General features: G+C 40.1%; 1 protein-coding gene across 2 annotated transcripts in view; it reads right to left on the reverse strand.

Moving 5' to 3' along the window:
* Positions 1-8,547: 8,547 nt before the first annotated feature.
* Positions 8,548-17,777, reverse strand: part of tfeb (transcription factor EB) — a 36,873-nt gene continuing 27,643 nt past the window's right edge. The window contains exons 8-12 of one of the 2 annotated variants that reach the window (XM_008409261.3): positions 14,974-15,091; positions 14,764-14,820; positions 14,419-14,494; positions 12,430-12,577; positions 8,548-12,348 (exon numbers count right to left, since the gene is read on the reverse strand). In XM_008409261.3, coding sequence (XP_008407483.2) covers positions 11,782-12,348; positions 12,430-12,577; positions 14,419-14,494; positions 14,764-14,820; positions 14,974-15,091 — 966 coding nt within the window. In that variant the 3' untranslated portion in view covers positions 8,548-11,781. The remainder of the gene's footprint in view (positions 12,349-12,429; positions 12,578-14,418; positions 14,495-14,763; positions 14,821-14,973; positions 15,092-17,777) is intronic. The other variant, XM_008409265.3, reaches the window with a different exon arrangement.

The raw sequence follows: 17,777 nt of genomic DNA on the forward strand, positions 1-17,777 counted from the left end.
GCAAGCTGAGAAAGGGACACTGTTTGTCACAAGCATTTGCTGGCTTTAGATCACAGTGCAATTAGAAAGTGGTGGATGCTGCCGCTCACTTTATTCCACATCTGTCTGTTTATTCTGCAAAACACACACACCGATTTACTCCACCAGCGCCATCCCACGATGTCCTCCTGCACCCGGTCATCACCTTCATGTTGTCACTGCCTTTCCTTTCTGTCTCCATTATTATTCGTAGAAGAGCCGTTGAGTAACCACGATTGAGACTTGATGTCAAAGACGTGCCACTCACAGCGACATGATTAACAGCAGGTGACCTCGTCGTTGTGACGGTCAGTGCTTATTCTTTATTTCAGATTGTTGTTTTTTTTTCCACCCAATGTGCAGTTAGTTATTTTACATGCAAAAGAAAGTATGAATAAGTTACTACACATAATAAGCCCCTCTGACATGTATTTGCAATAAAGATGTGTACGTCTTCAAATAAATTACAATTTTATTGCAGTGGCAGAAACTCACACTGAAGTTTTATTTGAAAAATCTAATTTAGTCCATGAGAAATCTCTTTCACTACTGGAAAATTTTATTTATTTATTTATTTATTTATTTATTTATTTATTTATTTATTTATTTATTTATTTATTTAATTTAAATTTCCATATTTCTGCAGTTTCCCTGAAATAAATTGACATCTTCAAATTGGTCAGTGTGTTTTAAAGAATGCTTAAATAGCAATGACTTTCTGATTCCCCGCAGTATAAGGCGATTCAAAGGCCGGTTTCTTTTTAGCCACTCTTCAAAGTGCGAAAGACAAGAAAACTCATCCAAATGGTCCCACATCTACAGTCAGAGCAAGAATAAAAACACTTAAAGCAAGTGCAGCTGTGGCAAAGAGCGCTGAGTTGGCTCTCTGTTACAGAACTATCAACGTTTGGTGAGGGTTAAACTGAACTAATGCAATACAAAACAAATAAAATTGTTACACATCCTCTTATGACATCCTCATGAAGGATGCCATCAGATAATCAATGAATAAACCTGATTTATATGTTGGTTTTCCTTTAATTTCACAAAGTTACAATATGTTGAACTAATATTACCAACACATTGATAAGACTGATGAAACGAAAGTCTAGCCCATAAAAATGGTATTTATGGCTGTATTTTTGTGTCAGGTCATTGTCGTTATTGATCACAGAGCTTTGAAAACTGGATTTGCTTGAGTCCAACTTTAAACAAGGTCAATGGTTAAGCTTGGTCATGGTTGGAAAAAAAAAAGATCTTCTGAACCACATTTGGACTTCAAAATATGTCCTCATGTTGACATTTTTCGCCTTCCACGCTTTTCAGCATCTACATAATGTATAGATGAAAGGCAAAGCTTTCAAGATAATGTAAAGCACAAAAATGATCATCAAAGGTAAAAATATATATATATACATATATATCATAATTGCATTGCAGATAATTATTAGCTTCTGTGTGTATATGTTTTGTTTCACCTTGGTGACCTGTGCTGTATAAATGCTGCCTACAGGTAGGGCACATCAATAATTAAACACTTGAAAAGGGGGAATCGTTCTGCATAATGAGCACTTGCTCTCCTGATAGACAAATATACTTAACTGTTAATGTGCCCATGCTTTCAGAGAGTTTGTTTGTGTTTAGGAAATGTGGGTTTTACTTGGTATATTTTAGTTTTCAGAGTGTTGTGTCTGTCTGTTTTGAACCCACCTGTAACAACGGAAGCACATACACATGAAAAATAATGTTGGGAGTAATATTTAATTGGGTCTTAAAAGTATTTATATTTAAATCAAGTGTAATGTAGAACATGGAACCAGAGTAAATGCAGTATTTTTGTAAAAAATAACATAAAATAAAATAAAATAAATAAATAAATACTTTTCAAACATAAACAGAAATTAAATTAGGATTTTGTTTGAGTTGGCCATAATTCATCATGTGTGCACGTTCCTGCAAAGAATTGTGGGGTTATTATGTCTAAATTGCTTGAATTTGATTATTATATACACTTGGGTCTGAACGGCCATAAGAGTTGTTGAAAAGTTTCTGTGTTGGAGCCACAATTTAAGTCTATAAATGGCTTCAGATTATTTACCAGTAGCGGTAAATAATAAACCTGGAAGTCAGAAATCAGTTCAAACAGTTAAAAATCAAACAAATTAAATCAAAAATAATTAATCACATCTTCACTAAATATCTGGGGACATAATACTGAACTCTAGGCTTAATGTGATTTGAGTACAGAACGATAGCGTTTTTGCAATGCGTGTGTGGGCATGTGTGTGACAGAGAGAAGTGTTAAAACGTAACATCTATTATTATCATCATATAATATTGGTGAAACATTGTTTTGCCAAAATGGTCACATCTCTAATAGTGTTTCTTTTACACCGACTTTCACCTCAAGCTGGGAATTATGACACTGTAAGGGTATCGATTTTTACAATTTTACATTTAAACGCGCACACATATCCTCTGGTATGCGGCGTACCTTCAAATATCACATAAGCAATGATGGTGGGCCGCCATGGCCAAAACATGCCAGGGCCATTTTTTTGGCCCCAGTGTGCAGGTTAGGGATGACCAGAGTAATAAACAACAAGGAGAAAGAGAGAGAGAGACGGCATAAGAACGACAGAAAAGTTCCTCCCCACAGAAAGACAGGTGCAAGCGAAGGTCTACGCGAGGAACGTGCCGTGTCTTGGCACGGAGAGGAGCAGGTTGGTCTGTGTTTCTTTGTCCTTCTCATGTTTAAAACATCTCCCACTGTTTCACCCCAAAGGTTCAGAAGCCCAGGGCCCCAGAGACCAGCACAGTCTTTTAAAGATATGTGCTCACTTAATCACTGAAGAAAAAGGCCCCCAGAGCTAGCCTAATATTATAATTAATTAATTCAACCAAAAAGGGGGTATTAAATTTCCTCCCTCTCAGGGTATCAGCTGAATACATTGACCTTTTGTGGAAATCGCCCTCTAATTCGAATCAGCTTCTAGAGCCATTCGCAGACTAAACTTGTTTCTTTTTCTCCTCCGTCGCCTTTTAGCTCCCTCTGTCTTTGTGAATTTGTGCAAAAGGCGTCTTTTTTTTTTTTTTTTTTTTTAAAGAGTGTAACTTTGTCCATGTTGTGCCTCCATTTTGTGTCTTCCCACCACTGAGTTTTCTGTGTGAGAGTGTTTAAAAGTGCCCGTGTGAGAGTGTGAGTGATCCCTGGTTATATCTCCCCGCTGTAACACGGAGAAGAACAGAAACTTTTCTTATTACTGCAGTGGTAGAATAGCAGGCAGCTAAGTCTCTGTCTATCTCTGTGTCTCTCTCAGTGGTGTAGCTGACTCCCCAGTGTACCCCGGGTCTTCAGTAACTCTGACTGAAGTTCAGAGGGGTTAGGTAGTATACTCAGGAGGAAGGGGGGAGACAAGAGGAGCTGGAGGCGGAGGGGGAGGGTTAAGTAGGATTGGAACAGTGGGAGTTTTAAAACAGAACTTTAAATCTCCACCTACGAGAACGAGAGAGAGAGGACAATGGCGTCATGTGGCGTGCCGTTATCTTCAGGTCTCTGAAAGTCAGGAGACGGGAGGATGAGCATGAAAAGGAGCTCGAAGAGGGGCGTACATGTGATAAAAAAAAAAAAGCAAAAAAAAAGCTGTAGGCTGCATAATCTGTGCTGCGTTTAGGAACAGAATGTAGAAACAAGTCAAATCTTTGCAACCTCCAGACAGGGAAGTTCAGCTCGCATCAACACCAAATTAAACGAGGGGAGGATTTGCAAGATGGATGGATGAATGGATGAGTGCATGGCTGGATGGGCTAAAAAACAGAGAAACAAACACGGCAGAAGAACAAATACCCCCCCACCCACCAGCAGCTTAGAGCCGAATGAGTCCTGTGCGACGGACCATTAGCTAGTTAACAATCTTTACGGCGCTTTGGACATCAAGGACGAGATGTGAGATCATGCACAAGATAAAAATCTGAAACAACCTGTGATCAAGACATAAAGCAGGATTCATCGCTTCCATAGTGCCCCCACCACCACCACCACCACGAGCTGCCGAGGAGAACGATGGAGTGGTTAACCTTCAAAACGTGTCAAATTTCTGCGTCAGACGCATTATTTATCTTAATAATGATAAGCCTAATTTACCAGCTCTTCAATCAAGGCACCAACTCTGAGAGGTGTTAAATGAAAACATGTTTGTTCAATCTTTGATCATTCAGAGAGCAGAACAAAAAGCTGGCCTATTACGTTCCCGGGCAGCTGTCTGCTGGAATTTAAGGAATGACACCACGTCTTAATTTCACAAAGGTTGCAACAGATGTTCCCTCTGTCAGACGATGACATTCGCTGCATTACCAAACAACATATTCATTTCTCAACGCTGGGAAGTGTCAGCTACTAGGCCCTGTTTGTCTCCTCGCCAACACGTGTGTTGAGCTGTGTGTGGATCACTAGTTCCCCCTACTGGTGATGTAAAAAATAAAAAATAAAAAAAGAAGAAGAAGGAGTTGAGGCTTTTCAGCATCCAGGGAAGAATAAAAGACCAGCGTACCTAAGCTTCATTTTGGTAAGAAATTAGATTTCTTTAATAAAGAAGTGATGCTTTAATGAATTCTCTGTGTGGCTTTCATAAAATTTCTCTTTCATTTTTAAACTGAAACTGCTTCAATTAACTAACACACAGCCAGTCTATGCTGCAAAGTTCCATCCTCATGTTCTTTGTCGCTCGTCCTCTGCAAAAGTTAGAAAGAATGATAAATACCCTCGCCCCCCCCGGACCTAACCTCTCCTGCAGCTCATCTTCCCCTCCGCACACATGAACGGACAGATCTGTCCATGCTACCGCGCTAATGGTGGGGACATTATTCATCTCTCCAGCCAATTTGGGCTCTTTTTTTTTTCCCCTTTCAGGAAAAGAGGTGCGAAGGGTTGAGAGGAGTCAGCGGAGAGTATTAAAAATGTAGAGGAAGATGGGCAAAAAAGGAGCAGCAGAATAAAGAGGGGCAGGGGAAGTGGGAATGAAGAAGGACAGGAGGCGTGTGGACACATTGTTCAGTCGAAGTCAGAGGGAACGGATGTGTGTAAATGGATGGAGGTGTTAGGGTATGTTTTGTGAGCTTTTTTTTTTCCCCGAGACTGTAACAAGAGAGGAAAGTTTAGGTGGAAAAAGTATTAATACCCCTTTGGTCGTTTTAGATGCTGTATTTGCCTTCATGGCCTGGCAATGATTGCTTTGACAAGAGAGGGTAACTTTGAAACCTGTGGTACCTCTGGAGGAGCTATAGGGACTTACAGCTCAGGTAGGAGAATCTGTAGAGGACTGCTGTTGTCAGGCATTCTACAAATCCATTCATGTGGAAGAAAGTGATTTGGTCTAATCAGAACTAAAACTGAACTTTTTTATTTATTTTTTTTGCTTCAGGCATCACTGAATTATAGTGTAGGCTGGTCTACATAAAATCTAAACCTTAATCCAAGTGGAAATATGTGGCAAAACTTCTCCATCAAATCTATCCGACTGTCAGGTGTCTTGGAAAGAGCAAAACTGGAACAAATACACTCTAAAGACTTGATGATGTGCCTACGGGGACAGAGGCTTTGTTGATTTAGAGAGTTTGAACATTTAAAAAAAATAAAAAACATTAGAAAAACTTCACTTCACAAATAGCTACTGTTTTGTGCTTGTCTATCAGATAAACTCACAACACGATACGCAGAAATTTGTGAATTCACAATGGCCAAGTGAGATTAAACCTCAAAGGACATGAATTCTTTCGCGTAAAACTATAAACGCGCAGCCAAGTTTCACCGATTTCCTTGAACTTAAGGACAAAGTGTGGAGTCACTGAATTATGGAACCGGTGAGAGCTGCAACGCAATCTTAATTAAACACTTTTTGATCGAAGGCCATGAAGTCTTACGGAAGCTACAAAAAGTGTGTCCAATTTATGGCGCGCGCTGCAGTCGGAGTGTCACTCTGAGGATATACGTTCACCAGCCCCAGTCAGGAGAAATTACACCCAAAGAACGTGATTGAGGGCATCTTAATGGAGGGGGACGGATCAATAAGTATTATGAGCATGTTTTAATTCCTGGCACCTCACATAAACCTTTACCAACTTCACAATGTCACTCTGTGTTCATAAAAGTTTTCTCCTCAGCCGCCTTGGACAAAAAAAATAAAAAGAAGATATAAATCCATCAAAACGTCTTCTCCGTTTTATAGTCCCTCTCTCCCTCCCCTTTCTCTTCCTCCTCATCTCCATTTTGATGTCTGTCTATTAGCAGAGGGTGAGGCCTTTCCTGCTCTCCCATCCAGGGGCTAAATTAGCTCAATCAGCCCTCTTTCACCTCTCTTCCGTGGGCTTCGAGCTGAGTGACACACTGCTCCCAAGAGATATGGAGAGGACTCACACACACACACGCGCGCACACACGCTCACACACACCAAGCCCAGCAGCAACGCAGGGAGGGGGCTGCTGGAAAGCGACATGTTGGTGAAGGAAGAAGAAGGATGAAAAGGAAGGTATTGGTCAGAGCGCAGGATAAAGTTTCATTCTGCCTCCCTGCATTAGAGGTTTGGGCTGTGAATGAAGCACCTTGTTCACTCCTTGCTGAACTTTATTTCATCATTTCCCTCTCCCTCATGCCTTTCTAGGGCGGTGAGGTGCTCACTTCAGAAGAGGCTCCTTCCATATAGAAAAAGGAAGCCATGAGTAACTACTCCTCCTCAAAGCGTCTCCTCTCTTCCTCGGATCCCGGCGCTCTCAGCCAAAGCCAGAGCCTGCTTTCCTGAGCCAACTTTTCTTAAATTGCCCCTTCATGTTTGATTTGTCTCGACCCTTCCCCTCTTTCCCTCCCGCTAAACAGCCAACCAAGTGTTAGTAGAAGTGCAAGGCAGGCATTTCTGTAGCGACGCATGTGTGCATGTGTGTGTGTGTGTGTCTTTGGAAGAGGAAAGATGGGCGAAAAGGTGGCGATCAGAGTGAGCCATAAGATCTACTCTTTGCAGCTCTACAGGGATTTATTAGAGCGGGAAGTACATTAGCATCATAAAGACCCTGGAGAATAGGACTGTGGATGGGCTGCAGACACCATCACTGCACTCCAGCGTGCTCCTCACTATCAGGGAGCGTGTGTGTGTGTGTGTGTGTGTACGTGAGCAAGCGAGTGTGTGGATGAGAGAAAAGATTACCCTGATTTAACTTAAGAAAGGCAGTTAGACGGTATATGGATCATCCCAAAGCAGCGGCGGACTAATACATCAGGAGATGATGGAACGAGCTGCAGGAGAGGTTATAATGGGCGAACTCCAGAAGATAGCTCTCATTTAAACTTGACCTGATATGAGCACAACATATTTTGTCAAAAACCTTGGTGCTTTCTTGTTTAGATTGGACTGGTGGTGTTGTGGTGTTTGATTTAAAACAGCTAAATTTAAATACGACTCTTCTGATTCGTGCCCTTCTTTGCATCGAGAATATGCAGCAATCTGATGTTGAGTGTTGCATTAAAAAAGAGGTTTAATTACACATCGACTCAGGCCTTTCTGTGACTGCTGCGGAAGCAGCTGTCAGAAAACACGAGGAGGAAACTGGTTGGTGTTCCTTATTGTAAAGCTCTGACGCCCTCTGCTGGACAAACCATGTAGCATCATATGAAGAGAAACTTGAGATCTCTAGCAGAAAATATAATGGACACAAATGATGGGATTTGTATGCGAAACCTGTAGTTCACTTTATTGGTTAAAGATTGCAATGGGTAATGTGAAGCTAAGGCTTTTTAAAGTATTTCACCACAAAATTTGAAGAAATTTTCTCATTTATGAGAGTTTTTGTTGATTTACATTCTTGTATTTAAAAAAAAAAATAGATGTTTGTCATTTTATTTTATGACTCACTTTTTCATCAGTATATAACTTACAAATATTTATATTCATTCCACCCCCTCATTTTTCTCTTAGAGAAAGGCAAAGGTTTAAAATGAAGATTTCAAAGCACAAGATTACTTTGCAGCTACAGTGGAATAATTCATCCATGTAGTATGAGCTAGAATGACTCAAATACAACCGAGAGTGGGAATGTGTGGGAAAATAATATTGACGGATAAGAACATGAGATGGAGCTGTTCAGCAAAGGAGTGTGGGCAAAAAAATTAATTTTGTAGATGCAAAACACTTTCAGCTGTAGTTGCAGCAAATTGTTGACTCTGGGAGGAGATAGGCACATATGCACTTTTTACATAATTAGTTATAAAAAATAATTAAAAACCATGTATCATTTTTCTAATTTAATATACTACTTTGTGCTTATCTCATAAATTCCTAATAAAATACACTGGTTGATCTTTGTTTTTTTTTCTTTTTTTTAATTAAATGGGTGTGATTACTTTTGCAGCTCAGTGTGTAAAAAGGACAAGGACTAACAGATGTTGGACTGAAGACACTCCAGCTTTCAATCTTGTGTCTTTTGAATTACAGGAGGTCTTACAAGTTGAAAAAAACAACAACAAACAAATCACAACTCGGAGGATTGATTCTGGAAAAACATTTTATATTTTTTAGTAGAACCACGTTTCTCTGCTGGGTTGCTCTGCAGAGCAATTTACATCAAATAACAAATGAGCTCTTTGGAGTGTGGTCTGGGTGACTGTGCAACATAAGTGTAGAATAAAAAAAAAAGTCCTTTTCTGGACAACAGTGGATACAGAATCAGTGATAAAGAACCATAGAGACACAAAGATACTGGCCTCTGGGATTTCTAGGAGTCACAGATGTGTTTTTTTTTTCAGTTCAACCAGAACCACTTAAAACTTTACATTCATTAAATAAGTCATTAGATTTCAGTCAAATCACGGAATCATGTTTAATCTCTTATCTGCCAAAAGTAAAAGTTAAAGCAGACCAAAAACAAATAATTTGAATCATATAAAAAAAAAATCTTGTCCCAAGTGTACATAATCTTATCATTTTTAAAATTATTTGAAATTCAGAAGTTTATAAACCGTTTACTTTTTTTTTGTTTGTTGTGGAACACTTGATGATGTAGTTTCCCAAACTGTACTTGGAATAAAATTGAAATAGAACTAAAACAACAAATACAAATAAAATACATTTAAGTGGCATAGTGGTATACGACATCTGAAATATTTTTTTTTTACAAAGTCTAAACAATAGAGATTCCAGTGCTTCAACAAATAAAATAAATGACAAACTCTAAAATAAAGAACACAGGTCAACATAAAAAAATCATTATCAATGATCTTTTTTTTTAATTTATTTTGCATTTTGTCCCAACTTCACCTGTTCTGATCAAAAGCGACAACAAATTAAAGTCAAACTCAAGCAGAGACACAACAAACTCAACCTGCTTCAACCGTCACCGTGACGGCCGGAGCGATGGATCACCTCGAGGTGGCGCGAGGTTCGTCTCCGCAGCCGTCCGCGTCTGCATGAACACGTAAAGACTGTACCGCATCATAGTCTTTACACGTTTCTCTAAAGAGTGTGTTTGTGTGCATATGTTCTGATTCTGTGCTTACAAAACTGTTACAAATGCATGACCAAACTTTCACATTTGTCCTTCATTAAAACCTAACTTCACCTGCCTTTCCCGTTGGACCTCATTCACAAACCTTTAAAACTCCATACATAAAATTACGTTTATCCCCCGGAAACTGCATAGTTTAGCTGAAGCAGACAGAAGAAAGGCATGGTTGAATGCGATTATAAAATCTTAGCTGCGTACGGCCCAAAATGTATAAAAACATGCTATAAAAAGAGGCAGAAGAGTAAATGAAAAGGCACACAAGGGTGTGTGGATCATGGCTCTGAAACAACTGAGTGATCAAAACAAATGCTGTTTTTTTTTTTTTTTTGCATTCTGTTACAATACCTGAGTATTTTTGACAAATTTCTCATAAGTTAAAGTTAATGCTTTCAGATCATCCAAAGAATTTCATTACTTCACATAACTTGACAGTGTCAGAGTGAAGGTCCTGACTGGGGATGTCTGGATCCTATCCCAAGAATCGGATCAGGTTTTCCATCAACGTGTTTGATCAGTACTGAAATCCTGGACTGGACTTTGCTCCCAATAATGGTCGTTGTTACACTGTCTGTGATTATGGCATTTGCACCTCCAGCAAAATGTGCAGTCAGTTGAAAAAAAAAAAAAAGAAAGGATCTGAAACACTGCGCATAAAATTTTATGTTTTATGAAGCCGTAAGTTTCATCTGTACACAATTAACTGAAACCGCATTAGGATATGTTTCAAGTCAAATCAAAACAGCAAGTAAACGTACTAATGGTAGCCACTCACTTTAGCAAGCTGTGCTGAAAGCATGCAGGACCAAGAGTGTATTGAAGACTTCTTCCACCCACCCACTGAGTAATTATCTTTTTAAACTGAATCATAAGATGTGAACTCCTCCAGAGATCCCTCCAATTCATCAGGGCCAACTCAGATCTTTATCAACACCTAACATGTGTGGCCAAAGCAAAAATGTGGAAAAGCAAAGTGAGGAGAGCAGCCATGTCAGAAGACTGCTTCCCCTTCAGGATGAATTATGTATGCAGGACCATAAAGCTATTTCCATTTTATTAACTATCATACACCGAAACGTTTACGGTTATTAAAAGAGGTGTGCAAGGGAGGTGTGCGGGGGGGCAAATAACGTTCACGTGAGACAATGCCCCCATTTGCTCTCGCATTCGATACCGTCAATCTAATTAACTATTGGTGTTGTCCTCTGCTCAGATAGGATTCAGAGTCAAATAAGGCTAAATATGCTGCACAAGTGATCTGTGTGTTGGCTCAGTACTGGAAATGCTCAGCCTGGTAGGTAAAGCTTCGAGCTGTACAGATCAACTTGCAGGCACTTGAGTGTGTGCGCAAAATGTTTACTCTAAACACAGCCGGCCCAATGCAGAATCTGATTTGGACCCCACTCCAGTTCACTTTAAATAGCTCCAATGGAGGCATATGAGTAAAATCTTGAGCAGTGTTGTTAAGGTAACGGATAAATATAATTTCCATATGCCGCCTCATAGTACAATGGAATAAAATAAAGACTTCCATTATACTTGCTTTTGACATAAAATGTATACAAACTTTAAACTACCTTTGTTTCTAAATTGTTTTGATATTTAATTAATTCATGTGATTTCTTTTGTTTTATTTAAATGATCTATTGTATGAAGTTATTGTGCAACTTATTGATGTACTGAATTGTGGCACTTTTGACTCTTGATGACTAAAGAGGCATAATTGTAATTTTTATATTAAATAGTTATATTGTTCTTAAAATGTGACTCTAGCACAGACACAAACAGCAGCTGGCAACATTTAACTACTGGCATTAAATTGTGATCAATAACGTGATGATGCAACTACGAATAAATTATAACAAATAGTGCACATGTCGAGTTTCTTGAATTTCTAAACGAGTCAAGAAAATGTTGAGGATTTGAGATCAATGTTCTGTTTAAGAATCCAAATACTTATGGGTACCTCTTGCTGGCCTGGAGGCCACAAGCAACAGCTTAGTTTGTTTTTGCCTTGGGCCGGCTCTGACTAACAACGTCTGTGAGACTGGTGTACCCACTGGTTTGGACTGTATCGTTGAAGAGAGATAACTGTACCACAAAGTGTGTGTGATGCTGGGACCTGGTAAATATTCATCAATTATTTTTTGTATATATTTTTGGGGTTTTCTTATTTTTGTTTGATGCTGTTTACAGTTTTACAGCAACCGCGCTACATTTCTACATGATGTCTCCATCCTCTATGCTAAAGCTGGATCTACGGCTAGAGTCGACAGACGCTTCAGGGGACATGGCAGACAGCAGCGGGTCTCCACCCATGGGGGACAAAGGCTCGTCCATCATCAAGAAACCCAGCTCGCCTCTCCTCCCTTGGACGTCCAGTCCACCTAGGTCACCCAGCCCCGACATGCCGTCTGAGAATCCATGTATCCCATCACACAGGTCCAGTGACTGGACAAAGTCAAAGGGCTGGGAGCTGCCCACGGCTGGGAACTGGATGGGCTGTTGAGGTGGGAGGTGCTGTGGGAGCGGTGGCAGCTGCCGGGCCTGAGGCTGGAGCTGGCTCTGAGGATGGAGGTGGGTCTGGGGGAGGAAGTGGTGCTGCTGGGGATGAGCCTGGCTGTGGGGTATGTGCTGGGACTGGTGGAGGACTTGTGCCTGGGCATGAGAAAAGTTCTGCTCTGGGCTGGTCTCTTGTTTTATATAAGGAGGCATCATTTCACTCGGGTTCAGGGCAGATGGGGAGTTGCTTGGCAGGCCGTGTAGTCGAGCCTGCATCTCCAGCTCCTGTTGACAGCAAAATCAAACGTCATCCCAAATATCGCCTTCATTGTTTTCTTGTTTACACATTTCTGTTAAGTGTCTCACCTGGATACGTAGCAAAAGCTGTTTGTTGGCCATCTCCATCCTTTTGAAGTTATTTTCCACCTCTCTGGATCTCTGCACATCCTTCTGCATGCGTTTGATATAATCTACAGATGCGCGCAGTATAGTACCTTTGTTCCAACGTACATCGCTGCAAACAGAGGAATGTACACACAGCTGGTTACTCATATCTCATATGTCCTTTGGATCCACTGACACCCAGTGAATCTGAATATCACTAAAAACATCTTATTTCAGTAATTCAACTAAAAAATGAACCATATGTATATATATTCACTATATATATATATATATATATATATATATATATATATATATATATATATATATAAAAGCTTTTATTTCTTTTCATTTTGATTAACGTAGCCTACAGTTAATGAAAATCCAAAATGACATAAGACCAATAAAAAAAATAAGAATCTTTTTAATACAAAAATTTCTCTTGTATGTATATGCACTTCAATAAAAGGGTATTACAGTATATTATATGCAGGAGTATTATGTGCTCTTGAATATAATGCAAGAGCATGTTGTATTATATGCTCTTGTATCTCCACTCTAGAAACTCTGGGTTTTGGCGCTTCTGGGCCAAAACGCAAGTAACTGTATTGGATTGATCGCCCATAGGAATAAACCATTATCCTGGTATGCTCAGAATTCTGCAGAAAAATTCTTACAATTACAGATTCCCCAAAACAACTGACGCTGGCCGACTACACCGAGGGAGATGAATGGCAACCGATGTTAGTTCCAGAACCGAGAAACAGCAGTTTTATAGAGTCTGACTGCCTGCTCAAACCAGAGCAAAAAGACACCCCAATAAACCCCTTACCAAGCAGTGCGACCTTTTCAAAGGCCTGACCTGAGTCGTCCACATTGTGAGCTAGCACAGCAGCTAATTGGTTCCCAACTGATATAGCAAGACAAAAGCCACTTCATCCTTCGAAACACTTTTTACAGTAAGTGGTATCTGGGCAGTAAAAGCTTAGGATGATCAGTTTAAGAGTTTTTATTGTGTGTTTTTTTATGGTGACTTTGCATGAAAAATTTAGTCCATCTAAATTTAAAGCATCTAACTTAGATGCACAGGCCACGCATGCTACAGCTGAAGCTGATTACAGAGTTCAGACTGCTAAAACCAAGGTTGAGTCTTTTAAGGTTATTTTCTTTCTCTTTCATTCCACTAAATGACATAAAATAGCCATAAAAACATTATGAAATGCCTTGTTTTCTTAAAGCTAATGGCAGCTAAGTTAAACATGGCTGAAGGCTAATTATTCAAAACATAACTATTTCCTGCTGGTAGGCAGTCGCAGCAAACTACTGACACTCAAACACTGAATATTGTTATTTGCAACGATTTGAACTTAATATGAGATTGTTTCAACAGCAGACATTAGGTTTTTTTTGTTCGTGGTTGCCCAAGTCGGGTATAGATCTGTTGTTGTGGCTCTCAAAGCTCTCACACCTACTGCAGTTCATGTCTTGTGATTTGTCCTCCTCTTCCTAAACATTTTTGATTCGGGTTCCTCTCAAGTCTGCAGTTGTCCTTGTTGTTTCTTTTTTTCTAATACACTTTTTCCCCTTCACTTGATTTCTCCATTAATAGGTTCCTTCCTCAGTAATGACCATCTGTAGCTACAGTCCCACACCAAGGAGGGCGTAGGTAACTGTATGCTGTATAAATGTCATGTCAGTATGCTTCCCAATGACTGTGTAGGCCATAACATGGCCATAAGATAACATCCCTGCACGAAGAATCCCTTTTTATTGGTCTTGTGTAATATGTTGAATTTCAGAAAAACTTTGGGTTTCTATTAGCTGAGAGTCAGAATGATCAAAACCAACTAAAGTAAATGCTTGGAAAGTACATCACTCTCTGAGTACAGAATGTAATATGAATTTAACTTTTGATAATATTGTAATTTATTGAGATGTTCCTGTAAACAAAGCAAACTGAAAGACACTCACAGGTCATTGGTTTTGGGAATCATGGTGCCCAGCTCTTTGATTCGATCATTAATGTTGAATCTTCTCCTCCTTTCAACTATTGCAGAGCAAAGAGACAGAAACAGAAAAACATTTTTGCATTTTGGAGATGAATCATACGAAAAAGCACAAAGACACACAGAGTCACAAACAGTCACAGGCAATTACTCTTAAGTGCTAGAACAGCAGAAACAATCAAGTTAACTATCCACCCACTTGTTACACTATATCAGCTAAATCAGCATAAAGCTGTAGCAAACTGTGCAAGAGGCCAACTGTGCTGTGCATGTCTGTCGCTGTCGATGCGTCCAGTGCAAAGATACTTACTTAGATTGTGGTTGTCTTTCTTCTGTCTCTCCTTGGCCAGCGCACGGGCTTCTGTGTCTTAGCAAAAACAAAAAGTAATCAACTAAAGGCTGTCAAAGTGGCACAAAAAAGATGTCACAGATTACCAGGAAGGGTCACCATGGTTCTTAGAGCGACAACTTTTACATCATCTGTAAAGAACGAAATGTTTTAAAACTCAGTTGGTCGCACCTGACAGTTCTCGCTTGATGGTCAGGTTGGCGGGACAGGAGTTGCTTGTCATTCCGATAGTCGGCGCCTTCATCCCAGGACCTGTGTAGACGTCCAGGTGGCTGCTGGAAAGCGGGAGCTGGGAGTAAGCGGAGCACAAACAAAAAGACATACACTTTATTTTTAGAAAACATGTCTAAATACTAAGCATTTGAAAAATAACTATTTCATTGCATCAACGCAAGTAATGGCTCAGTCTTTTTCTAAAAAAGATGTGTGAAAAACGATGCTACTATTTCAATATATTTTTGTGTTATAGTGTAAAATTACAATCAGATTAAAGTTTACAAAATACAACATAAAGAGTACCCTATAAAGTATAATCTCATCCGTCTGCACTTCAGTTTCAATATGTTATTCCCTACCAAGAAATCTTTCACGGCTTCTTGCAACTTGTAAAATACTTTTATGGAGTCAGTGTTCGTGCTTATTGTGCTGTAAAGCGCAAACAGCAGCAAGTAATGCAATAACATCACACCTGAGATCAGCTTGCCAAATGCGCAGCAATGATTGACAATCATGTTATCAACCTTATCTGTCTTTTATGACCGGATTCCCTCCTCTGCCTTCTCCTGCTCCTGAATTTACACCTGCGAAGTGCTCCAAACTCCAATATCTTGCACTTTAGACGCTATATAACAGCAGAGATTTAACTCGGTGAGGACTATTAAAAAGAACTCATTTCCTTTTAATTGTGCAGGTCACGGAGTCAATGAGTTTTAGACCCGTCAAGGAGCCATTTCAGACTGACCTAAAGCAGTAGGGACGAATGTGGCCCTACTAATGAGGCCTGACAGATAAAGAGCTCAAGGAGAAAGATAACTTAATCTGTAAGCTACTGTGTGAGCTGGAGGATTAAACACATTCACAGACATAAACATAAACAGGTATTTCTGAAGTTTTGCAACTAGGCTGAAAGAATTCAATACTAATATAAACAAAACGCTTCAAATTATTAGAAAGTTGAGCTGTGAAGGTGTGGAAAATGGCTTGAAAGAAAAAAAAAAAAGAAAGCATAAATCGATTATTAACAAATTAAATTCGACATCCAACAGCGTGGCTATTCATTTATAGGCAAATCCGATGTTTTTTCAGGTTAATGTTTAAGACAAATTAGTGCATCATCACACACAATAAAATCCCAATAAAAAAACTTTTATTTCTACCGGTCGATTAACATTATTTCTGCTGACGGCAGATGCCAGAAAACGCACGCTCCATCTCAGCCTGTTCCTCCGTGCTTCTGCACTTCACTTCGCACATTCTGATCGGGAAATCCCAAGAGTCTGCTCGTTTAATTAGCAGCTAATTCTGAGCCCGTGTCACCGTCTGCTCGAAGACTTTCAAAACACTCTCTCTGTGCCTGGCATTCAGTGGTGTCCCCCAGTTTTTGCTAAAGTTTAAAAGATTCCAAGAATTCCAAGGAATTTGCTGTCTTAATCCCCATCAGGATTAGCAGGTGAGTTTTACTCACTGTTCTGACATTAAAGGGAATAAAGAGAGGCCGGGTAAGCTGGAACCTATCCAGCACACAGTTAACATACTGATATGCAGTTTCTACTTAGCTCTTCAGCAGCCATGTTTTGAGACTCTGAGATTGATTGGTGTGTGCTGACCAATCTAATCACACAGTGCAGCACAGACTCATGCACAAAGACAAAGTTTAAGTGATTAAACCAATCAACCGCACAGGACGGAGGGAGATAAAGCCACCGCTGTGTATGTGGGTTTCTGTCTCCACGCAGCTGTTAGTGAGGTTGAACACACACAGTATCAGAGCCTGCTTTGATTTAAGCTCAAATTGAGATGTGAAATCCAACAATACGAAATGGAATGAGGAGAATCTGAAATGCAGGGGGGAAAAAAACATCCAATAATATGCTCGTGTGAAAATATGCTGATGCATCGCCGACAGAAGTCCAAACTCTTAACATGCAGCATAAGAAAAGGACAATCCACTGCCTGAGATCTAAATCAAAGTCATGTTTAAGCAGTCAGAGAGCTTTGTTATCTTACCAGCTGAATCTGTTCTCCTTCAATAACTTCCACAATGGCATAGGTCTTATTCATCTCCTTCATTCTACACTCCTTTGCTTATAAAGGCCGAGGGGGGCTTTCTTCTTCTCTCCTGGGCTCGGGCGGCACATGCAGAGGTTTGTGGCGCCCGCCTCCTCTGCTGCTGCTGCTACTGCTGCTAAGAGAATGACCTCAGCGGCGGCGCTCCGGCTCGTCTTCTACCTCCGTTCTCCACCAAACAGGAGTGAACTTTCCCCCAACTGGACTTTCACTCTGTTTTCCCTCCAGCATAAATTGTCCTCATCGCCCCCACCCGTATGCACCCCCTCCCTCCCTTTTTTTCCTTCCCTCCACCTCCCTCTCTCCGAATGTCTTGTAAACAAGTTGAACTCTAACTGGTGGCGGCTTAATTGTTAATTTTCTGAGTTTGCTTCCTCGGACACAAAGCGCAGCACAGTCCTCGTCCCGGCATGTCTTCCTGGCTATTTCTAACTATGTCCAACACGGTTTACGGATGGAATGTTTAGTGTTTAAGCCAATTATACACTTTGTTTCGTGCACTTCACTTTGTTTGTCTATGTGGTTTTGTTTATGGCTGCATGAAGATATAACTGATTGGACACTGTGGGTACATGCTGAGTGAAAGGAGGAACATTCAGTGGCTGCTTTGAAAGATTAACATACTGTGGTATAATGTCCTAATAATGTCCAAAAATAGCAAACATCACTAATATGGTAATTATTGTAAT

The sequence above is a fragment of the Poecilia reticulata genome, chromosome 5 (assembly GCF_904066995.2).
Source record: "Poecilia reticulata chromosome 5, P_reticulata-male-v2, whole genome shotgun sequence".
NCBI classification, from domain to species: domain Eukaryota; kingdom Metazoa; phylum Chordata; class Actinopteri; order Cyprinodontiformes; family Poeciliidae; genus Poecilia; species Poecilia reticulata.